We start from the raw sequence: 25,411 nt of genomic DNA, 5'->3' as shown, positions 1-25,411 counted from the left end.
GCCAATACCAGCCTCAGAGGCCATAAGAGGCGGTCTCAGTGGGCGCTCCCATTGGCTGGCGTCAGGAACAGTACGCAGGCGCAGTGCAGAAAAAAAACCGAAAGACGACGGAGAAAGAAGCTCCGGGTAATACGGACATAGCGGCCAGATCCACCGGGGACCACAGCGGCCACAACGCGGTACCAACGCACGGAGAACACAGAGGTCTCCTCGCCTCACCCGACAGCCCCACTTCGGGCCTGTGGGCGACAACCATATCCGTCGTCCCCAGCTGCTGGCTGGCAGACACCCACAGGTCAGTTATCGCCCGACGTCCCTTCACCCCGTCTTCCTTCTCCGGGATTGGGTAGGGGGTGGGTATAACAGAGAGCCCGAGAGAGTGACCGCCGCTCCAGCCAATGGGAATCCTCCGCACGTTTCCCCGTTCTCCGCTTCCGGTGTACGGCGCTCTGCCCAATGAGTTGCGAGCAAAACCGAAAGGCTCCGCCCCTTTTTTGCCACTTCCGCTGTGTGTTGTCAATCACAGCTGGCTAGGGCCCTGGAGACTGGGGAGCCTCATCCCCTGAGGCAGGGCATGCTGGGGCCTGTGGTCATTTCTGTGGATCTCAGTGGGTTCTTGTCATCCAGGGCTTGTTAGACTGACTCCCAGAGATGTACGGATGTTTATTATATGTATATACAGTATAGGATTATATACAGGTGTTTACTAGAGACAGATATTGTCTTATATGTATATATTGGGTCATCTGCTAGTGTGTATATAAATATATACAAATGTTTGTTATATGTAGATCAAGTACCATATTCACATGTCTATTATACAAGTATCTTGTATACATATATATATATCATGTAGTGATATATACATATTGTATGTAGATATAGAATCTTCTGCAAGTGTGTTCTACCTACATATACATATATATATATATATATATATATGTGTGTGTGTGTATATTGCAGCAATATACCCAGATGTGTCTTATATTTGTGTGTGTGTGTAGTATTATATGCATGTGTTTAAATATATGCAGATATAGTTATTCAGATATATATGAATCTGTTTTATATACACACATTATATACTGTCGTATTTGAAAGTACGGTACTCCAATCATAATTTTTAGTTTAGATGGAAATAATTATTCATATTCCTGGCCTACAAATAGATGTGTTGCTGTTCTCCATTTACCTACAGTACAGGTTTAAGGGTCAAAAATCAATATCTCTATCTGGTAAAGATATCTGACAGTCACTGAACCCTGATTACATCAGCTGGTTACACATATGGTTTATGACATAAGACAAAAGGAACGGAGTGAGCGTTAATCTGTCTATTGAAATGGATTAAAAGACTATATGTTGTAACTCAGTACATCGTGTACAGTTTATGAAACAATTATACACACTACATGTAATTATGTTACCTGTTTATTGATGTCTGTAAACTGTGTTGTAGTCTGCCTACAGTTCATTGCATTTACGTTCACAATTTATGTGTAAAAGATGTAAATGGTTGTGAAGTAATGTGACTTTGGCTTGTTTAAACTAATTCTTACCATTTGGTCCTCAGTTCCAGGGCTTTGAAAAGACCACTGGGAAATAGACCTTAAGATGGCGGGTGAAAACGAAACCCCAAATCCGAGCTCACGGATCATGACGTTCTATCCAACCATGGAGGAGTTCCGCAACTTCAAGCGATACATAGCGTACATTGAATCCCAAGGGGCGCACCGTGCCGGGCTGGCGAAGGTAAGAATGATTACTTCTGTTAGCATGTACAAAACTAGTGCAAATTCAGAAGCCACTCTGCTTTTTCAACCATTTTCAGGTAAAGTTGTATTTGTTAATATAGCACAGCCTTATAATGTAGCACTGTACAGAGGATATTTTTAATCAGTCCCTGTTCCATTGGAACTTAGTTGAAATTCTCCACTACATGTGCACACAGTTAGGTCCAGTTTTGTCAGTGGCCAATTAACCCACCAGTACTATATCCATTCCCTCAGTTTGTGCTTTATATTACTGGCTACTGCCCTGTTGTAGTTTTGTGTTGGACTCGCTTCTGTTTAATAACAGTGTAGATTGAGGTCTCAGGTCTCGCTGCTCTTACACAGTATCTTACGCCTTTTCTAGGTGGTTCCTCCTAAGGAATGGAAGCCGCGGACTTCATATGATGACCTGGATGATCTTGTTATCCCAGCACCGATCCAACAAGTGGTCACTGGGCAGTCCGGACTCTTCACCCAATATAATATACAGAAGAAGCCAATGACTGTCAAAGAGTTCAGACGTATTGCAAACAATGACAAGTAAGTGACTGTCACAAAGTCATGATCAGATCATTGTAATGGGCCCATTATGCAAAATCCAGGTCGTTCAATAGGATTACTGACAGGAAGTGTACAGTGCATAGGCAAAAAAATGTTCCATCCATGGTCACATCCTCATCTCCAATTTCTTCAGCTCTGATGGGCTCATGGTAAAGGATCTGTACTGTATACCTAGAACTGATTGCTTTGTGGTTGGAAATTGCTGCTAACTGTTCCAGGAACACACGATAAATAGTTCCTTTCATAGTGTCCATATCAAAGTGTGTTTCACTGCGCTGAATCGTAGACTTAAAGGTTTGCATTATTTAGTTTATTAATCTTCAGATTTCATACCATATGTTGCCGATGGGGACCCCCCCCCTCACTCACATCACTTGGAACCTACATCAGCGAGACCTCTTGTTGGTTTAGTCTACAATATGGCTGCCCCCTTGTTCGAAGACGAGATATATGATATAAACATCCCCCATTTTGTCTTGAAGTAGGTGCATTAAATTGTAATGAAATTGCATTCTGACTCCTCCATTCTTCTTAAGCCCTCAGTTTAGTATGATGTCAGTATCCTCTCTACAAGAAACGGGGTGGGGATTGTGGGTTGTCTGAGTTTGTGGGTTTTTTTGTTTGGCTTTTTTTCCTCTTTTTTACTTGCTAAGATCTCTAGATTCCGAGTATCTATTATAGGGGCTTAATATCATTGATTGTTGCTGGGATTTGATTGCATTACTGCAGTTGTCTACTAAAACTGTACTTTGCTGTGGTGTTTACCCCTTTTTGTTACTTGTGATTTGTAAGCAATACCATAATATATAATTGAGTTCCCTTTTGTGATCACTTACATTAATAGTGGACCAATGGGTCAATGATAGTGGGGGGGCTTTGATGTTTCCTTCCAAGATTGGATTCCATCTTGCCAGACAGCCTTGGAGGACATACTGCCTCGTGTCCTCCATGTCTAAGGCTCCCAACTAGCTCCCAGACCACATTTGGGTTCTATGATGTATTAAATTAAGTCATATGCTGTGTGTACCCTAATTTTACTGTTTCTTTGGGATAAGTGGAACCTTCATTTGGTGGCATAGTAAATTAAATCTTAAACACATTACACAGGGATTGCCCAAATCATTTTCTAAGATTCTTCCACTACTTTTACCCAATTACTGCAACCCTAGAAGCTTTATGTAAAAATAATCTAATACCAATTATAATGATGACAAATATCCGTTATGTAAAGTATAGATATAAGGCCTATACATTGAATCTATCAATGCTGACATTGATAAATAAAAAATATACAGTGTAACCTAATCTAACAGCAGCAGATGCAGACTACACTATATCCGCACCCGCTGGCTTTTATTCACATACTCCTGTGTTGCCTTGTTGGATAAAGTAGGAATCCGTTCTCTAGATGCGTCTCATGTGTCTGCAGGTACTGTACTCCCCGTTACGCTGACTTCGAGGACCTGGAGCGCAAATACTGGAAGAACCTGACTTTCAATGCCCCTATTTATGGGGCAGATGTGAATGGGACTCTGTATGACAAGGTAGGTGGATGGGTTGCTGCATGTTAGCACTTAACTTTCATTTTATTTTTTTACCCCTAAATGCTGGGTTATTTATTAACTTAGTTTTGTGACATTTTAAAGACCATCCATCCCCGCATGTTTGTGTGGTTGATGGACTAGCTCAGTGGGCTGTAACAGTGTGATCACTGCTGTTAATTGTGTTTCCGTGTTTGCATTCAGAACGTGGAGGAGTGGAACATTGGCCACCTGAACACAATCCTGAATGTGGTGGAGAGGGAGAGCGGCATCACCATAGAGGGTGTCAACACTCCATACCTGTACTTTGGTATGTGGAAAACCTCCTTTGCTTGGCACACCGAAGACATGGATCTGTATAGCATAAATTACCTGCACTTTGGGGAGCCCAAATCATGGTGAGTTAATCCGACGTCTGTTCGTCTGCTGCTGGTCCTGTACCCAGTGTTTCCCCTGCAGTTATTAACTCCAGTGTGCTGTCTTTGCAGGTATACCATTCCACCAGAACATGGCAAGAGGCTGGAGAGACTGGCCAAAGGTATGTTTGATGTTTAGTCTACAGAGAGGTTTAATGAAATACTTCTGATTATCACAACATATGTTTATAAAATCAGACTTCATTCTGGTGTCCGTGGACTGTGTATGTTTCTCCAAGTCTAGTACTCGCATATTTGTTTACACCAAGCTGAGATGCTTATTTATGGTTAACCTTCCAGCATGTTTGTTTTTTTTATGATCTTAACCATTATATAGCTCAGGTACACCATGAATTCATCTGCCTGTGATATGTTCCCTCAGTAGTGCTTTAAAATCTAAATTCCGTTTATTAGCAAGGCATAAAATACAGCCAAAAATTCTGAGCAAGCTAAACACTTGGCACAAACATAAGTGTGTAGGTGCTGGGAAGGTCCGAGGTGGACCGTACGGTCCACCGACCAGTCTGCCTCCTGTAAACATAGTCATTCAACACTTTATAAGTCTCTGATTTTTGTCCTACTGTTTCTGTGGAATAGGTTTCTTCCCTGGCAGTGCTCAGAGTTGCGAAGCATTTCTCCGCCACAAGATGACGGTAATTTCCCCCTTCATCCTCAAGAAGTACGGCATCCCCTTCGATAAGGTAAGGGGAGAACCCAAGGAACCGGGCCATCTATCCTGACTCTCCTCATTCTGTGCTGTTATTACAGTTTCTTGACTGACTTGGTGCAGTTGGTGAGTTTCATCTCTAATCTCAATGTTCCTTTCAGATCACACAGGAAGCCGGAGAATTTATGATCACGTTCCCATATGGATACCATGCTGGTTTCAATCATGGATTCAACTGTGCAGAGTCCACCAATTTTGCAACATTAAGATGGATTGACTACGGCAAGCAGGCTGTTCTGGTAAGGGTGGAAATTAACATCTAACTAAATCTCCGTCATTATTGGCCGGATACAGGAGTTCTGTACCCAAAATTAAAAGGTGATCTATTTAGTGTCTATGGGAGGAAAGAGAAGAAATAACGATCTTAACTCTCCACCGCTGTCCTTTAAAACGCTGACCTGTTCTCACTGCAGCCAGACTATAAATATTTCCTGTGCCTCTGTACAGTAACTCTACAAACCAATTACAGAGGGGCAGGGGCGACAAGCTGTGGTAAAACAGGCATCGGGTTGCGTGTACTGTTCCTACCTTCTGTACTGCCATAAGGACCTTGTCATTTTTAGATTTGGGTAGAGAATGGTATTGGGAAGACACACTATAAAGCCTGACTGTCTGTTCTGTTCAGTGTTCCTGCAGAAAGGACATGGTGAAGATATCGATGGAAGTCTTTGTGCGCACGTTTCAGCCTGAACGTTATAAACTCTGGAAGTCGGGAAAGGACACCGCCGCCATTGACCACTCCCAGCCCACCCCGGAGGCTGCAGAATTTGTGGACGAACAAACAGAGACTGATCAAAAGAAAAGGTCAGATATTCTCTTTATATAGATTTAAGGAAATTTTGAATTTTTGTCACAAGTTTGCTCAAAAGCCTAAATTTTCACAGTAATTATCTGTAGCATTTCTTAGTCTAACGGCACTATTACTAGTTATTAGTCAGCTGATGGTGTGTGCAGCAGTGGTGGCCAGGTGTTTTTTATTTTTTGTTTTTTTCCCCAATAGAATGTATTGCAAATCTTGCAATCACAGATTTTAAAAACAGATTCTGAGACCTCGATTAGTGGTCCCAACCCATGCACATTTGGTCTGTCAGTCACCCTGAAATAAGATATATTGTAGAGCGGTTCAGTGATTCCCAAATAAAAAGTTGTTTAGCGTTCTCTGGCATTGTAGGATGACCAATCGGGTCACAATCTGCCGTCTAACATGTTTGACTTGTTCTCTCCTCAGTGTGACCAAACACCGCATAGGAACCAAGCGACACAGAGTGTGCTTAGAGGTTCCAAAAGAACTTGACCAGAATGAAGACTATAAGGAGGAACTGTGCCCTGTCCAGTGTGATATGGATACCTCCTGTGTGGAAGAAACCAAAGTGTGTTGTCTGGAAGATATGGAACCAGGTAATTGTCAGACCTGGAGTGTGGGGAAATGCTGCAAAAAGCAGCTTGAAAATAACACTTGTTTTCTTCTATAGCATATTTATTTTAAAACATTGCTGGATATTAAGGACCAATCAATCAGCTTAGAAAGAGTTCTTTACTGTAAGAGCAGTTAAGCTGTGGAATTCCTTACTACATGAGGTGCTGATGGCAAATTTGTCTTCAGAAAAAAAAATGGTTTGGAACCTTTTAGACGAGAGACGTTGTCCATCTGTAATTGGTAGAGAAATATTTTGTTGTGTTTGATTCTGGAGATTTTGTATTTTCTGTTTTTAAAAACAAAAATTGTTTTGTGAGGGTGTTTTGCCTTCCTCTGGATCAGTTATTGTGTTTTTGTTTTATCCTTTACTATGTAAGTGAACATTCCATCTGTTCTTTGTTGCAGGTTCTTCTGGCCAGCATTTTGAAACATTGAAAAATGTTGAAAGCTTCGCCATCTCAGGGAACGACACTCCAATATCTGAACCCGGAAGCCCCTCCAGCAGCTCGGAGAGCTCCGCCATCTCCTCTTCCTCATCACAAGACAGCTCTGGGTCATCGGACAGTGACTCAGATTCTAGCCCTGGTAAATCCTGCAGCGTACACAGCTATGCCAAAGGGCAGAGCAAAGCGGCAATCTGGAAGAAAAGCAGCGCTTTGGGCAGCGTCACAGAGCGAGATCTGGAAGTGGTACGTGATTGTCCATGTTCTTGGTTGTCTGGAATTTCTGGTTCCATGATGAGATGTTGTTGTCCTAAACTCATCATCCTATAGGGAAGGTCAGTGTAGGTAGATGGTCTAGAAGATACTGACGAGCCTTCACTATAAATGGTTCAGGAAGTGTCTTGTTATAACACAAGGTGTTTGCAGCTGATTTAGAACAACCAATTTACAGGGGAGAGATATTTGGTGGCTGTTCTATTAACATTAGGTACACAGAGCACCCTTGAGCCATACACTGCAGAAACCACCACAGTTGAGTGCATGAATGGGCAATTCATTTGTTTTTAGTTTTTTGGCCACCCAAAAATTATTTGAGTTAAATTTATTCCTCTTGCATCCATTGAGGGGGGGTGGGGGCGCATTGGAACCATGTGTTATAGAGGTGTGTGCATTAACTTCAGCACTTTAAAATAATCTTACTGAAGTCTGAGCATCTCCCCCCCCCCCCCCCCACCCCTCTATATTCCCCAGCTGAAAGCATGCCAGTTTTTTTCTAAGTGCCCATAGCAGTAGGGTGCGCCTATTCATTGCTCTGTGTGGCAGCTTGGCACACTGTGCTAGGAAAAGGTGCTGATGGTACCTTTTCTGCCTCCGCCCAATATAATATGTGTTCCTGAAAATGTGATGGTACATTCCACTAGAGTGCCGCTTTGGAGGCATGCGGTCTCGGCGGAACAGCTGTGGCGGCCGGTCTTCTGGCCACAGTGGACATAGAATAAAATGCTGTCTAGTTCAATTGGTTACCAAAAGAAACCCCTGTGTGTCTTAAGAGAATTAAGATTCCCACACATGTCAGTACTTGTGACGCAGGTGGGCAGCCTCTGGACTGACATAACGTCATGTGACTCTTCTGCTTCACAGGTAGCCAAGAAGCACATCAAGTCCCTGCAGGAGAACCGCAACACCAAGAGCAGGCGACAGCCTTTGTCCAAGCTTCCACGTTACCACCCTCTGGTGATGAAGGATAGTGGCAGCGAGGATGGTAAGTGCTCAGTTACATAGGATTATCTGAATGGTAGGAGCAGATGTGGTGATGATCGGATGGAGACAATGATCCAATTACAGGTCTTGCAAGAATTACCACTTATAGGCTAAGAAGGTGGACGCTGCTGACTGACCAGTGTCCTGCTTGTTTTACAGACCAGCCAGACCAGCTGCTCATGGATGAGGAGTTTGAAGAGACAGAGACCTGGGCCAAACCCCTTGCTCACCTCTGGCAGAACAAACCCTCCAATTTCCAGATGGAGCGAGAATACAATCTAGCGATGTCTCAGGTGCCTCCACATTGCTCGGTCTGCTTGCTCTTCCGGACATACTACCAGGTGAGTAGATACCGGAGAACACGAGACGGACGTCTGTAGGGAAGGTTCCAGGCTGGAAACCCTTCATGGGTTAGATTATAACACTCAAAATTTATTTATATATATATATATATATATTTTATTGCTGTCGTTTACAATGTGCTGATTGTAAAAAAAAAAATTTTTTTGCCATGTGTTGCCCTTATTCTACCCATCTTCCTACCAGTCTGAGGGTGGAGCACAGAAAAAGACCGATCAGACCCCTGTGGGATTCCAAATGAAGACCAAGCCCCTTATCCCAGAAATGTGCTTTACAACCACTGGCAGCAACGCTGAGCTCAACCTGTCTGCACCGTACCTGGAGGAGGACGGCACCAGCCTGCTGCTGACCTGTAAATCCTGCAGCGTGTGTGTACATGCCAGTAAGTCTCACGCCTCGCGCAAGCTGAGGGTCTGTTTCATGTGATCTCGTGTAAGAGGCAGCATATCACAGCTGTTCGTCTTTCCTGTCAGACTGAACATACAAAGCCATGTGGTCATATTAAATCTAATGCTTTTTCCTTTTCATTGGGAGACTGACCTATACCAATTGTATACTAGCTGGTTGACAAAATCGGCCCTCGTGGCTCCAGTTTCTGTCTGTAGCCTAATGTCGGGTTTGGTGTTTATTTTAGGGCAGTGGTTAATTGGGACATGTATAGGGGAGATTAGACTTTTATCTTGGTACAAATGAAGTTAGTTCATGCCATTTTGCCTACGTCACAGTATATTGGGATCATCGCACACAGGACTGATGTAGGGTCAATTGGAGTCTCGGGTGTTTGCATTCTTTGCATTGTGTGTAAAATCTTTAATTTCTGTCCTTAGGTTGCTATGGAGTGGCCAAAGACAAAGCTGTAGACGGCTGGGTCTGCTCCAGGTGTGAAGAGAACGCCATCACAGAGGTAAGGTGACAAGTATATTGGGGTTTTTCTCTGTCTCCTCCATTGTTCTGTGACCCCTTAAGACTTTGTTGTGTTAACCCTCATCTGTCCTCCCTAGGACTGCTGCCTCTGTTCTTTGCGCGGTGGTGCCCTGCAGAAAGCGAACGATAACAGGTAGGTCCGCTCGCTTATCACACATTCCTTTTCTGAAACATTGCTTCCCAGGCTTACGTTCCCTTCCAGTAACTTCCTGCACTCATATACAACTAAATATTCCGGACCTGTTCTGTTGCTTTTGGATAGGATTCCATTGCACTTTGTTAGTGTTATTCTACATTCTGCCTGTCCATGAACAGTAGTCTGACCGCTCTTCCTGTGTCTGCTAGGTGGGTCCATGTGATGTGCGCCGTGGCAGTCGCTGAAGCAAAATTTGTGAATATCGCAGAGAGGTGTCCTGTGGACATCAGTAAAATTCCCTTGATGAGATTCAGACTGGTACGTGTCCACCATAGGTCACCTTGTCCGTTGGTTAGTAGTTCACACTGAGATACTGACCTCTGCGACCTTCCCATCTCTTCTAGAAATGCGCTTTCTGCAAGAAAAGGCGAAAGAGGGTGGCCGGGTGTTGTGTTCAGTGCTCCCACGGGCGCTGCCCCACGTCATTCCATGCCTCCTGTGCCCAGGCTGCTGGCGTGATGATGCAGCCGGACGACTGGCCCTTTGTGGTGTTCATCACCTGCTTCAGACACAAGACCATCAACAATGAGGTACAGAGCCGATCCGGGAGCTCCAGTGCGATGTTTATAGATGAACGGGGTGTGAATGACCTTCTGTAACTTGGCTTAATACCTTCTCTTAACCACAGGGCAAAGACCCACACCGAGACATTGTAGTGGGGCAGGCTGTCATCAGCAAGCACAAGAATGGACGCTATTACCAGTGCGAGGTGGTCAAGCTAACAAAGGAGACGTTCTACGAGGTCAATTTCGATGACGGTTCCTTTAGTGACAACCTTTATCCAGAGGATATTGTGGTAAGTAGACTCTCCCACTATGTGGCTTTTTTAGGACTAACAAGACATGCTCTGTTTACAATAATGGTGCTTTTTTATTTTTATTAATTAAAATGACACATAGGATCTTCCAGTTCAGATTTCACCTATTGTGAAGAGGTTTAGTGGATAAATGCCAAGAATTTATACCACAATACCATTATTTTGTCTAACACTAAAGAGGATAGGAGACTTACTGGCCCCAAATATTTTGTTTGGCGTCAAGGATGACCTCTCTGGAGGAAGAGCTTCCTGTTTGAATTTTGTTTAGAAAGTTTCTGAAGGATTTATTGCATTAACCCTTAGTGTTCAGTTATCCTGTTTATTTTTGTATTGTAAATTTTATAGTTGTAAAATTTTACATTTTTTTTCTGCTTCTCAAATAGTTCCTCCTTTTGTACATCTCCTGGAAGGCCTAAATAAACCGTCTTGGTCCTGAACTAGCTGATCTTATATTATTTCCTAATGTCTTACAGAGCCGCGACTGTCTTAATTTGGGGCCCCCACCTGCTGGAGATATTGTCCAGGTCCGTTGGACGGACGGGTTGGTCTACGGCGCCAAGTTTGTTGCATCACACACAATTCAGATGTACCAGGTGAGGTGCAGGGTAACAGTAATGTAAGAGCATTCTTTTTTCTCTTCATCCAGGAAACCACAAAATCATTAGGAAAAATCAGGACTGTCGTGTGACATTTGGTGCTTTGCACCTGGAAAATAAGTTGTAGACGTTTCTAACGTCTGTAGTGATTAGCGCTGCAGTATATTATGTACGCTCTCAGAGACCTGAAACAAGGATTTTGAAACACTGTTTTAGTAAAGTTACTGGCTGTATCTCCCCTCAGGACTTATCGGAGTGTTTTTATAAGTTTTGAGTGCTGTTTGGGGATTTATGGAAAGCTGTGGATATGGGATACAGTAAACCGTAGCACCCAATGAGATGTTTCCTATAATGGCAATTTGGCAAAATATTCTTTTTTCTATATTGTTTCTTGTGGAACACTTCTCATGAATGTTCCATTGTTGTGGTTTGCTGTATTGTACAGAAGTTGCCCACGTTTCCCAATAAAGAAATGCAGTAAGAGATATTGGTCTTCAACATTGAGACTAGTTGATGTTCGTTCCCGGGGGGTTCATTGTAATGGGGTCCCGGGATGGATTTGCTGCCGTTTTGTTGCTTGTGACTCAGAATTGAAGGAGAATTTTTCTGTAACCGATTACACAACTCTACATTCCAAATGTACAATATCATTATTATCAATAATCTTTTTTTACACTTTGTGTTTAGGTGGAGTTTGAAGACGGATCTCAGCTACCTGCGAAGAGAGACGACGTGTACACTCTTGATGAAGATTTACCAAAGAAAGTAAAATCCCGTCTGGTGAGTAAAAGCCTCAATATATTTGTTCTCAGTCTCGATCTCCACTATTGGTGCTTGATCTGTCGGCACCCATTAGAAAATCAAAGAGCATTGATAATTGCAGTTATGTCTTCCGATCTAACGCTCGTCTTTCTCCCCGGCAGTCGGTGGCATCTGACATGCGCTTTACAGAAATCTTCACAGAGAAGGAAGTGAAACAGGAAGTGAAACGACAGAGAGTCATCAACTCGAGGTATAGAGAGGATTACATTGAACCAGCTCTGTACCGCGCTATCATGGAGTAAGACTGCAGCCTGCTCCCCTGTCTGCGGTACTGGAATGGGGGGAGCACAGAACTCTAGCCAATCGTCATTCAGACCTTGTCTCCTTTACTGTGACTGGACACTTTTCACTTTTGAATAAAAATATAAATAAACCACCTGCCATCTCTTGTAAAGTATGATGGTAGTGGAGGCTTGGCGTGACCTGTCCTGGCGCCCTGCATCCGTTTTCTTGGGACTCCCCGATGTTTCCGAGTTTGTGCTGGGAGCTTGCAGCGGACTCTTCAGGCTGTCCACCGACGCTACCTTCTGAACAGTGTTACCAGAGATGCGAACTCCTCCTTCGCACCGAACCCGCTGACATGTGGGAGGTGCCTGTTGAGCCGAAGTCGATCGACCCTAATATATATTTGCCCCACTTCTGAGACACTGCTGTCGCATTAAGTTTTTCTTCCGTATGGATCCTTGCTTTGTTTTGATAAATTTTGCATTAGGACTTGTTTTCTTTTTCATATTTAAAGCAGATCTGTGGACTTGTGACTGCTGACGAAATAAGATGCAGGTTTCTATTGATGCTTAGTTAAGGGACACTTGAAGAAACGGTTACAATGTATTCATTATGGAAGGGGTAAATATTAGTGTCTACCTCCTCATCTATCAGTTAAGTCTGTGATCAATATTTTAAACGCCCTACTTCCCATTAGCGGGCAATTCTCACTGGGTAAAAGGGCAAAATGGAGAAACACTGTTCTGTGTTATGCTTGCACACAGGCCTATATTCTCAAATTTCAAGGAACCTCATTGCCTCTTAATTTACATGAATTGAAATGAGCTTTGAACTAAACCACCAATTCTGAGTACGGAAAAGAAACATACTGCGCTAAAAACCAGTTCTGGGTTAAATGGTCGACGTGTTTCTCATTCATCAACAACCGTATTTAAACAGACTGGAAGTTGTATGAAAGGAATCATGACGTCTACATTGAAACAGTGATCAGGAAAATCGTATTTTATAATACAACTCTCTGGCCTCTTCAGAGACAATAGTAATTTAAAGAGTATATTTATAATGTTTGTAAGGATAGGCCCTTTGTCCCCAGAGAGCCAGAGGTAGTTGGTGACCATTTTCTAATGATTAGCATTGTGTTGGTGAATATGTATAATGCTTTGCAGGTCAATCTTATTGTAGTGTCAGAGATTGTGCATTCCCTGCTGAGGTGTAGGGAATCGTGACTGGGAAGTGGAGAACTCTGGGACTAGTCTGAAATTGGGGGGGGGGGGGGGGGCATGGGGGATGTGCAGACATGGAAGCTCTACGTGAACTGTATGCGTTGCATCCCCAGTGTGCTGTCTTCTACAGCATCAAACCCTGTCTTAAAAAGGAAAAAAAAAATGACTGCTTATTTTTCTTTCAACCTTAAATTATATGGCAAGGTAGAGCATTAATTTTAGCAATAAACTTGTGTGGCGTGCAGCTTTTGTGTCTGAATATCATTTGAATATATGTGGTATTTAAATAAAAAAATATTACTCTGCATTGCTAATGTAATCTTCGTCATTGCATTTTGGTCGTTGTGGAACGGTGGTGTTTCAGCAATAATACATGAATGCTGTGTCCTCTAGATAGGAAGCTCCCATGCTTTGTTTTTCATTATTTTTGTGACTTTATGTCCGTATTGGGTCTAACTTAAGTTTTCAGGAGTTGTCCGCATAATACAAGAAGCAAGTGAGGTGGGGGAGACTACCTTATCTGGTACCATTACTGGGATTGAGGATGTGATACATTTATCGTATCTGTGAGAAGGGTTGAAATCTGACCTCTTCATGGCTGTGTAAAAGCCTGAAGTGTTGGAACCATGAAGGTCCATGAGATGCCGTTGAAGACTTCTCCGCGTTTAGTGCCAACGCTAGAGCCGGAGCAGTTTATGGCTGTATTGTGGATGTAGCGTTGTCTGACTAAAACCTACATGGTAATCATAGGAGAAGACTCAATCTGTAGCATAAAGCTTTAGGTCGTTGTTTAAGAGGGAAGTAGGCTGGTAGTTGGATGTAGGTGGACGTTTGTCTGGTTTAGGTATGACAGACCAGCTGTGGTTTTTTTTTAATGGAATCTTCAACCCTCCATCACCAAGATAAATATTGGTGAAATGCAAAATTGGTGTCTTCGAATATTTATTTATAGTTTGCCATGGGCAACTCGTCCAAGTTCTGAGCCTTAGAAGGGTGTTGAGATTTGGAATTCATCAGTAGAATGTTTTTACTTGGGGACATATTCACTTGTTGAGAGGTTTGTATCGGGAAGGGAAATCCTGTTCAGATTATGAAAATTGGAATATTTTTTGAATCTCCATTATTCTCTGCAGGGTTGTATATTCTCTGCCTTTGTGGATTGGCGATCCTTTATAAACATGGTCTCATCACATTCAGAATGGTTCACTATTAATGCATCCGATATATTCCCTTTGTTTGATTTAGATGCCATTTAGTTGAGTTCTTTTTCTACAACATTGAGTTGAATTCACCTCTTTGGTCATTTGTCCCTCTAGTTCCCGAGATTGTACACTTCTATGTCTGCTTTCACGCTGTTGTAATTGGGTTGGGGTCTCTTTCTGTGGCATGGTTTATCTCTCCTTGGGTCATGAAGGGCCATTTCTTTGTGTGTTAAGAGCTTTAGTAGCAGAAGGGTTATTAGGAGGATTATTAACAGTGTTAAAATCCTCCTATCATCAAGTTTCCTTTCTTTATGTAGATATTAAATATTTAAGTGAGAATAATTGTACCCTTTATTGGGAGCAAATAACTATGCTGCGATAATGGGGGGTTGCACATAAGTATGACAGAGTGGTCCATGTAAATGACTGCGTTTTTGGGTGTTTTTAGAGTACTTTAACTGTAAGGAAACTGGTTTAATTTGGTTCATGTACAGTGTATGCTTCCTCGGCTGGAGTAAAGTACAGGCCTAGAGTAACAGCTAAAGTTTGTGGATGTTTAGAACAACTAGGCTTTTGTGGCCCCCTACTGAAATGTAAGGGCAGTGCCATACTAGGCTCCTCCAGAGAAAGGGGCCCATGTAATAACATGCAGCTGGAGGGGGTGTGGCCTGCCTGTGGAGGGGGTGTGGCCTGCCTGTGGAGGGGGTGGGATTAGCATGGGTAAAAGTAAGAGAAGTGCTTAAATAGAAAATATACAGTAACATTACTCATTTTAAGTGTACAATGAAATGTAAAAAAAAATATCATTGTTAGAAAGATTTGCATCATGAAAATGTACAAGATAGATCATACTACAATATAATACCATTATTCTTTATTTATAAGACAAGGCACCACAAGGTTTCTGCAGGGCTGTACAAAATACACTACAAACAGCAGACCATAATGGGTACAACAGTACCGAACAACAGGAGTAAAACCAACACTCCAATAGCTCCAAGAATAGCAAGTACAGGGGTGTAGGAGAAGTGATGGTTTTTAGACAGAAGGGAAGAGGGCCCTGGTCATAGGAGCTTACATACTAAGGGGAGGGGAAACGGACAGCAGGCACGAGAGGAGTCAGTGGAGGGGAAGAGACGCAAGAGGGGGAGGTGAGGAGAACAAGGATGGAGAAGGTTATGTGGATGGCTGGTAGGCCTTGAGGAACAGAAGGGTTTTGAGAGCCTGTTTGAAGGTGCTCAGATTAGGGGATGGACAGATGGTGTGAGGGATGTTGTTCCACTGGAGAAGTCTGCAGTGAGATTAGGTGAACATACCATCCTATGAGCAATGCTATAAATACACCATACACCCTTATTCCATTTTTAGCATGTTATCCAGAAAAATGGAAATTACATTACAAAACATTGCTGTGAAAAATGGAGAAATTATTATTAAAACCATTTGCAAGTGACAAATCTCTGTGGCCTGGTTCTTAGCCTGTGTTGCCGGGGTGAGGCTTGTCTGCCCTACAGCCCCTGTTGGTGATTTTCTGGGTGTTAGAGGGTGCTGCCTGCTCCAGGTCCTCTGATGGGGCATATTGGTACACATATATAATCTACAGGAGGCGTGCATTTGTTCTCACCCATCTATCTGTACTACATAGTTCCACTGATCACGTGTCACTATCTTATTTCATAAAATAGTTCTATCTACTATGACCCTGATGCTTTATGATTTCAAATCACTGTATTATTACTACTTGTGATATTCCCATGTGTAGCACAAGCTCGGGTAATCTATAGCTCTACAGCTGCTGTGGAACTACAAGTGCCAGAATGCCCGCCCACAGCAAACTGCCTCTGCAAATGCCACAAACCTGCCCTAAGCTACACTACATCCCGCTCCCCCCTGCTCAGTCCGCACAGACCCACCTGACAGGTAGCCTTGTTTACTGTTGTGATACGTTCATGGCTGCTGCTATAGTAACCAATAGGAAGCGACCTACACTGTTAACCAATCAGTCTCCCTTTTGGTTACTATGACCACTAGAGGGAGCTTCAGTAAGCTGGAGGAGGTCAGAAGCTGTCTTTGCTGCTGTTTGGTGTTGTGATTGGTGAAGCAGCCACCCTGCACCTGCCACCACCACCAGCAGCTGTGGGCCCTGTAGCAGCTTCACCCCCTTCTACCATGGTAGTTCCAGCGCTTACCTAAGGCTTGGGCAACATGTCGCTTCCCAGTTGCAAGAAATGCTGGGACTTATGGTTCCACAAAAGCACCTAGCTCTGCCATTTACCTTAAAGAGTTAAGCTAAGTACACCGTAAAGAAAAGTTCTCGCAATGTGATATCTTTAACCAACAACAAAGTCCTGATCAAAAGCCGATTCCTGTGTACACACTACACGCGTTTTACATGATTTACCTTCAGATCTGTGCTCTTCATCGGTCATAACCATTGGCTGAAAGATTCTGACTCTGCACACTGCATAGTGATATATGGACACTGCCGGTCCTGAGTGCGTACACACTGCAGGATTAAAACAACATTGTTCCATCGTTTATAGAGATTTTTATCCGTTTATAAAATCAAATCAAATGATACCATGTTCTTTGGTACGATAAAACTTGATTGTGGGAGTGTACACACTAATGCGATATCGGAGCTAATGGTCGTTTACTGTGTGATTGTCCCGATAATCAGGTGAAAAACCTGTAGTGTGTACCCGGCTTTACTCACCACCAAAGCTGATTACCTGTCTGATACTAATGTCCTCATCACAATACTCTGATGCCCTCTAGTACAGATCACTGGGAGGCTGACATACCCCCTACTCCACAGGGCTGAAATATAACGACAGCTGCAGTGTTTATAGAGATGAGGAATTGTCCTAAACACATATGAGACTGTCTCAGTGACACTGATATTGTTACAGCCCTGAGTGCAGAGCTCATCACACCCTATAGATGGCGCTATTTATGGGTGTAATGTAGATACAGTTGGGAGCATATAGTGACAGTAACTCAGACTATGAGTCACTGGGACCACCTGACATGCTCTAGGACCATCTGTGATATCACCCCGGGGTCTGTCTACATGGACCCAGCTCCATGTCCTTAATTTTCACCTATCATCATCATCACCATTTATTTATATAGCGCCACTGATTCCGCAGCGCTGTACAGAGAACTCAATCACATCAGTCCCTGCCCCATTGGAGCTTACAGTCTAAATTCCCTAACACACACACACAGAGAGAGAGAGAGAGACACTAGGGTAAATTTTGATAGCAGCCAATTAACCTACTAGTATGTTTTTGGAGTGTGGGAGAAAACCCACGCAAACACGGGGAGAACATACAAACTCCACACAGATAAGGCCATGGTAAGCTAGCACAGGCTTCTGACACAAAGGGTGCGGGGTACTTCCAGGGTCAGATGTTGCAGCGACAAGGGGTAATACTGGCTGGGAAGAATATGAAACTGTGACCGGATGGACTTACTTTCGCCCCCCGGTCTGTAGGGGGAAAGAAGGAACAGAGGGATGTTCTTCCTGCACAGTTTATCTTGGTTTCCTTCTCACTGTCGGTAATCGACTGTTACTAACCGCTCCTACTGGTGTCACCTTGCCACCAGACACCAACAGTGAATGCCAACTGTGCAATAGTTGTAGGAGAATTCAGCTGCCACCACTGGACTTACTTCTGGGGTAGCTGGTTTAGCTGCTGTAATGGCTCTTTGCTGTGTGCTGGCTGGTACCTCCTGACCACTTACTATGGATCAGGACTGCTGGGTAGTGGGCAGAGCATTGACACAGAGATGCTGGGTTCAACACAGGACAGCCAAGGACTGGATTAGAGTGTAAGCTCTTATCTCTTGGTCACAGGATACAGCAGGTAATAGCTTCAGGCAGAATCTTCAAGCAGTGATGGTTTATTGCTCAAGAGTCCTGACAAGGACTCCTACACACCGTTTTGTGGCACTGGTGATGATCCAGGAGTCAGATGAAAAATGGTACATTACGGTCAAACAGTCCTCTTTTTATACAGATTTACACACATACGCTGACGGAGTTATCCAGCCTCCTGCCCCTTTAACCAATCCAGCCTGCACATAAATCAGCCTGGGGGGGTTTACCTCCTTTTTACATTACGGGCAGCACGGTGGCGTAGTAGTTGGTACTTCTGCCTTACAGCACAGGGGTCATGAGTTCAATTCCCGACCATGGCCTTATCTGTGAGGAGTTTGTATGTTCTCCCCGTGTTTGCGTGGGTTTCCTCTGGGTGCTCCGGTTTCCTCCCACACTCCAAAAACATACTGGTAGGTTAATTGGCTGCTAACAAATTGAACCTAGTCTGTCTGTCTTTGTGTGTCTGTGTGTGTGTGTGTGTGTTAGGGAATTTAGACTGTAAGCCCCAATGGGGCAGGGACTGATGTCAGTGAGTTCTCTGTACAGCGCTGCGGAATTAGTGGCGCTATATAAATAAATGATGATTGCTAATAGCGGCACCACAGCGTCTGAAGTTTTACATCAGGGGGCAAATGTATGAAGCTCCGGGTTCTTCAACAACCGCGAGTTCGGCGTCTTCAGCGCTTAAATTTAAAGCGGCGCTGCCTTGTAAAGGGAAACTTCCCTTTACAAGGCAGCGCCGCTTTAAATTTAAGCGCTGAAGACGCCGAACTCGCGGTTGTTGAAGAACCCGGAGCTTCATACATTTACCCCCAGATATTTACCTTTTGGATGTATCCTCCAATTTAGGAGTTAACACGATTTTAAAAGGTCTGATTAGCCTTAATGAGGATTTTCTCTCGAAGTTACACAACAGGTTTCCTCAAACAAATGCCTATTGCATCAGAAATCAATACCTCAGAAATCAGTACATTTCTAATACACAGTATCAAAAATCAGTAGATTTGCCATTATATATATTAGCGCACTGTGCTAATAATTTAAATCTATCTATACAATAAGTTATTTATAAGTGATCCAGCCACAGATACATTCTTTCATTCCAGATCTCAGCTTGTCTTCTGATTGGCTCTAACCCCCTTCTACATTCAGCAAGGTTTTTGCTACAATCAAAATATTAATATACATATGGAAGGACAGAGGAAAGTGTATAAATTGAATAATATCAAACTATTACCTTTGGTTCATTTGCTTATTTACGCAGCCTCGGACTGGCCTGCCGGGCTATACACCGGTAGGCCCGGCGGGGTTGAAGCTCCGCCCCCTCCACTGTTGGGGCGGGGGTTGAAGCTCCGCCCCCTCCACTGTTGGGGCGGAGCTTACCGGAGTTCAGATGTCAGCAGGGGCGCACTGTATTATAGGATAACCAGCGCCTCCGGCAAGGCACAGGTTACGCGATCTCCTGGTCACGTGAGTAAATAATTCCGTTCGACTGATTACCAATACATTTGCTGATAAGAGAGTGAGTTCAATAATGTTTATTTATTTATTTGTTTATTTATATATTTTGTTTGTTGTTTAAATTTGGGGAAAACATCAGAATGGCATTGAACTGGAAAGAGCGAGCTGATAAGCAGCAAGTGGCTGCAGTCTGACTTGCTGTGCAAGGGAGATACAATGACAGAGAGACAGTGACAATGGCTATCTAATTGTCCTAGCACAGTTGGAAGATAAGATTACAGTGTTAGTGGGAAGAATTTAACTTACGAGGTTGATATTCAGCTGACACTTGAAAATTCAAAACGTAGGTGTCTGCAAAATAGTGATAGGGTATTTGCTAGCTGTTCCATAACTAGATATCTCAGATATATATACAGTTTCCCTCTGACTGACATTATAGCAAACTGTCACTGACAACTCTGACAATTAGATGTAAACCCTTTGTTTAAAGTAAATTATAATATACTTATCTTTAAATCATATGCAAATGCAACCCCCCGGTCAGGGGTGAGAAATGTACTTCCTCACTTGTATTTTCCTCTGCTCTAGATCACTGTGCAGATTTATACCGGTAAAAACAAATAAATCATATATAAATAAATATCAAGAAGGCCCATCACAGCTCAGCATGTTTATTGCTTGATTAAATATGTCACCTATAGCAGTGAGAATATATATATTTTCTTGCTGCTATAGGTGGCTACATTTGACATATTTAATCAAGCAGTCAAGTAATAATCATGCTATGAAGGGTCTTCTTAAATATGTATATACATATGTTTATTTATTTTTTATCAGCTACATCTCAATAAATATACACTGAACATTAAAATTAATGCTTCATTAGTAAAGTAATCACATAAGCCAGCCACTTATATTAAAGCTTGAATGAGAATTCAGTATATATATATATATATATATATATATATATATATATATATACATGTTGCCCTACATGGGCTGACCACACCCCTTGACTGACCACACCCACTCTTACAGTTGGCCACACCCCAATGTAGTGATCCCCTATCACTGCATTCCCCTGGTGGGCCCTTCATGCCCCAGTCCGACACTGTATTTACGGAAATGTCTGCAGAATCCATATTGTGCCTCTCTGTAATTTTCTGAGTGTTGACAGAAGAATAAACAAACAGTTACGTCGATCTTGACTGGGAAAACGATAAGTACATATAACTGTAATTCACAAGCTCTTATCTATTTACTTTCAAACCAGCCATCACATGTCTGCAGCCCGGCTGGAAGCTGTGGAACAAAGTTTATAGTTACGTAAATACTTTTTTAACCTATTATCGTCTCAGATGCTGTTTTGTGTTTTGAAACCCATCCAATAGATTACACAAAAAGTAAACCCTTAAATCAAGGATATGAAAGTCAACAAAACCCCAGGATCTTATTGTCTGCTACAATAGTCATATCTTGCCAATTTTGTTACCAAATCTAGTTGGTGCTCTCAATACCCTCTTAGCGGGTCAACAAATACCTAATGATATATTGCGTTATAATTTCCATTGTTGTCGCTGTTTTCCTCAAATACTTTACGGCTTTTCGAGTACCTCTAGAGATATGTATCCTGTCCAAGTCACCAGAGTCTCCTGTAACCGTGAACAAAACATTCCTACATGTAACCTTGCTTTAAACTAGGATAATTATTACTCTGCCTTGTCCTCTCTACCTCAAAACTGGCAGAATCACTAACAGCCAATAAGGAAAGCTTAGTATAATAGAAGATTATATATATTCATAGACAATGCCTGGTTGATCCAGCAATATTATCTCCGGACACTGCTTCTTAATAGATTTGCGGACTAATGTAAAGCTGGGTATACATCTATGTAATTATCGCGCACATCATGCAATTCACAACCGTTTGTTCACATATGCCAGTGAACAAAGTGTACGCTCCCACGATCATGTTTTATTGTACCAAAACACATGGCATCTGTTGATTTGGTTTTATAAACTTCCTAAAAATCACTATCAACGATGTCGGGCAAATGTGGCAGTGTGTACACACTCACCACCAGCAGTGTAGGCAGATATCTGTACAGTGCACAGAGTCAGGATCTTCTCAGCAGATGGTTATGAGAGATGAAGATCACAGATCTGAAGGTAAATCGTGTAGGTGTGTACACAGGAATCTGCATGATCATCGGGACTGTCAGTCGTTGGTAAAATCATTACAGATATTGTATCTGACGTAAGATTGTATAGGTGTGTACCCAGCTTGAGAGGTGTTTAATTGTCCAGTATGGCCGAAGATGGACAAATATATGGGATAAACCTTGGCTCCCCATATCCCTACAAACAAGGTCATATTCAAATATATATCAGGATCATGGGTGCCCAAGGCTCATTGATGTGCGTGGGGAGTGAAGCCTAGCCCATCTGGTCCAATCCCACTGAAGAGCTCCTCTGTAACACAAATTGCTGAAAACATTAATGCTGTCTATGATAGAAAGGTGTCACACAGACCCCATGATTTCTAGCTCCCTGAGTTTGCTAGTACCAGCATTAGGTTGGCATCACTAGGGTTGGTTAAGGTGTTTGTGAAGGTAAGGTGGGGGACACGCATTTTTGTTTTCCTACATTGTGTTCCATTGTATGTAGTATTTTTTGTTACTCTATTGTGTCGGCAGATGCATTTACTGTGTGTTGCTATGTATTTTGCTTACTGTATTATTTACTGTATGGCATTGTTGTTTTAATGTCTACATTGTGATTGTTAACATGTTCATTATTGACAAATCGTACGCAACCAAAATAGATACTCTGCACTCAGCAAAATACACAGTTTATGCTGTTCTAACTGCATTGCAATATATGTTACTCCAAAGTCTTCCCCTTCTGGCAGGTCCTAACGTGATTCAATGCTGGGCTTCTTATCTGGGTTGGGTCTTACCTGCATACAGCTTATAAAGGCAAATTCTCCCCAAGCACTAGCAGCCACGGGAGACCTGGGACTCACCTGACACAAGTTGGATTTAAATAATGTAAAGAACTAGAAAGGGGGTGCAAGAAAGTTGGGGCTTACAAACAAACAGACATTGATCCTCTGTGCATTAATATATACAGGACACTGACCTTTCAGACTTGTTTAGTTAAAGAGATTTTGTGAAGTATATGAAAGTAAAATACAACATGCAATAATGATGTAGGAAGGATAATTATCTATACACCCACAGCAGACTTCATGGTACACTTAGCAGAGACAATAACATACATTATCTTCTGACTAACCTGGATTTTTACATAAATTGCTTATTTTACCATTAGCCTTACATACCTCAGAGCCTATGTTCTCAATGTCTCTCATTCTCTAAAGCTCTTCTCTGACTATCTATCTATCTATCTATCTATCTATCTATCTATCTATCTATCTATCTATCTATCTATCTATCATTATCTCCTATTTATCTATCTATCTATCTATCTTCATCTCATATCTATCTATCTATCTATCTATCTATCTATCTATCTATCTATCTATCTATCTATCTATCTATCTATCCTCATCTCCTATCTATCTATCTATCTATCTATCTATCTATCTATCTATCTATCTATCTATCTATCTATCATCATCTCCTATCTATCTATCTATCTATCTATCTATCTATCTATCTATCTATCTATCTATCTATCTATCATCATCTCATATCTATCTATCTATCTATCTATCATTATCTCCTATTTATCTATCTATCTATCTTCATCTCATATCTATCTATCTATCTATCTATCTATCTATCTATCTATCTATCTATCTATCTATCTATCTATCTATCTATCATCATCTCATATCTATCTATCTATCTATCTATCTATCTATCTATCTATCTATCTATCTATCTATCTATCTATCAGAGAAGGGTGTAATGTAACTAGAATCTCCCTCTTATGTGCCTATAAGTAACAGCTTTAATAAAAGCTGTGTTATTAGCTGTTATAAAAGTCTGTCCTTTCAGCCCTCGTTGGGTGATCATGTCACCCAGCTGGAATTCTTCATACACCCATAAGTTAAATACTGCTCCCCAAATCCTCCCACCTGTGGGTTACATTTTAGGGATGTTTCACTTTGATTGTTTGTACCTATTATACATATTTTTTTTGTCAGTGCCCTCTGTGTATCTCAGCGTTGGCAGGGCTAGAACAGCCTTCAGCCAATCAGAGCATTAGAATACGAACAGGATCAACCTGTAAGCTAATCAAAGCATTAGCTTTCTGCCTCATTGCTTTGCTTTATTACTGTGCTTGGTCCCAATTATAAATCGCTGTGGCGTATGATGGCGCTATACGTTCACAGAGGTCAGTGGGAACGGCAAAAGAGCCATCACTTAATAATAAAATTATTTATATAATTTTTAAATAACATTTATATATACAGTGTGAGTCTGAAGTTTGGTCACAAAGTTACAATTCCTGTTCTTATAAATGTGCTTTATTGTTGTATATCCTCTAGGCTCTCTCAGCTCAGTCTTAGATAATCTGACTTAAACCTAATTTCCTAGCGCTTCTCTGCTCCTTAGTAACAATCTATGCTCCCTAATCCCAAGCTATTGAGTGGACCATGAATTCTTAGTAACACACATTTGAAAACAAAATGATAAGCCACCCGCCCCGTCACGGCGCTTCTACTAAGAGAGTGGTCCTAACTCTAAGCAATAAGAGTCCCTATATACTGGTTCATACATTCCTGTGTTTTTAAATTGACAGCTAACTTACCAAGAGTTACCCCAGGAGCCTCCAAATGGCTATAAAGGACCACTCCCCCTCATCTACTGATACCGGACATACCTCTCAGACAACGATACAGAAATGGAAGTTGCTCAATCAATTTATAGGTTCAGTGCAAGTGCTTGAAAGGATTGGGCTCTTTTACTGGCTCACAGCTGGGGGGTTTTCAGCATTATTATTATTATTATTACAAAGGGTCCGCAGCACCATACATTACATACAGAAAACAGTGACCATGACACAACATAATACAGAAAGAACAAAAAAGGAACAAAAATATACACAGACACAGGTAACATAGTAATGCAAATCAAATTATTTCTGGGACAATGAGTGAAAGTGATGGTAGAAATCAGCGAGAAGTAGGCTGAAGCTTAAGAAAACAGGGCTAGGGAAGCAGCCAAGAGGTACAGGGGGTGATGGAATAGTAGAAGGAGCACACAAGGAAGCCTACGTCCTAAAGGAAAGGGGGAGACACAAATAGTGTGGTACTAACTGGGGGAGAGAGCCGGGACAAGGGAGATAGGAGGAGGACTGATGACTTGAATAAAGACGTGAGTCTTAAGGGCACGCTTGAAGCCTTTGAGAGTAGATGCTAACTTGATGGTACGTGGAAGATCGTTCCACAGCAGGGGAGCAGCCCGGGCAACGTCCTGGGGACGGGAGTGAGAAGAGGTGGTCTGTGAAGCAGTGAGGCGGCAGTCACAGGCAGAGCGGAGGGGGCGGCTAGGAGTGTAGGTAGAGATGAGATTGGAGATGTAAGGAGGG

The 25,411-nt window shown here is 42.3% G+C and overlaps 1 protein-coding gene across 2 annotated transcripts; it reads left to right on the top strand.

Moving 5' to 3' along the window:
• Nucleotides 1-60: 60 nt before the first annotated feature.
• Nucleotides 61-13,607, top strand: KDM4A (lysine demethylase 4A). Of its 2 annotated transcripts, none has more exons than XM_075181661.1 (22): nt 61-295; nt 1,574-1,752; nt 2,137-2,312; nt 3,763-3,877; nt 4,079-4,272; nt 4,363-4,412; nt 4,888-4,991; nt 5,119-5,256; nt 5,643-5,821; nt 6,246-6,415; nt 6,840-7,123; nt 8,018-8,138; nt 8,297-8,478; nt 8,684-8,879; nt 9,325-9,401; nt 9,499-9,554; nt 9,767-9,875; nt 9,962-10,147; nt 10,246-10,413; nt 10,908-11,027; nt 11,718-11,810; nt 11,954-13,607. In XM_075181661.1, the coding sequence occupies exons 2-22, from the start codon at nt 1,615-1,617 to the stop codon at nt 12,092-12,094; spliced, it is 2,997 nt and encodes a 998-aa protein (XP_075037762.1). In that variant the 5' UTR covers nt 61-295; nt 1,574-1,614; the 3' UTR covers nt 12,095-13,607. The 2 variants fall into 2 exon arrangements, with proteins under 2 accessions (XP_075037762.1, XP_075037763.1); XM_075181662.1 differs by lacking the exon at nt 61-295 and adding an exon at nt 519-653.
• The last annotated feature ends 11,804 nt before the right edge of the window (nt 13,608-25,411 follow it).

This window comes from Mixophyes fleayi, chromosome 8, assembly GCF_038048845.1.
Source record: "Mixophyes fleayi isolate aMixFle1 chromosome 8, aMixFle1.hap1, whole genome shotgun sequence".
NCBI classification, from domain to species: Eukaryota; Metazoa; Chordata; class Amphibia; order Anura; family Limnodynastidae; genus Mixophyes; species Mixophyes fleayi.
This window is presented reverse-complemented; position numbering and strand designations above follow the sequence as displayed.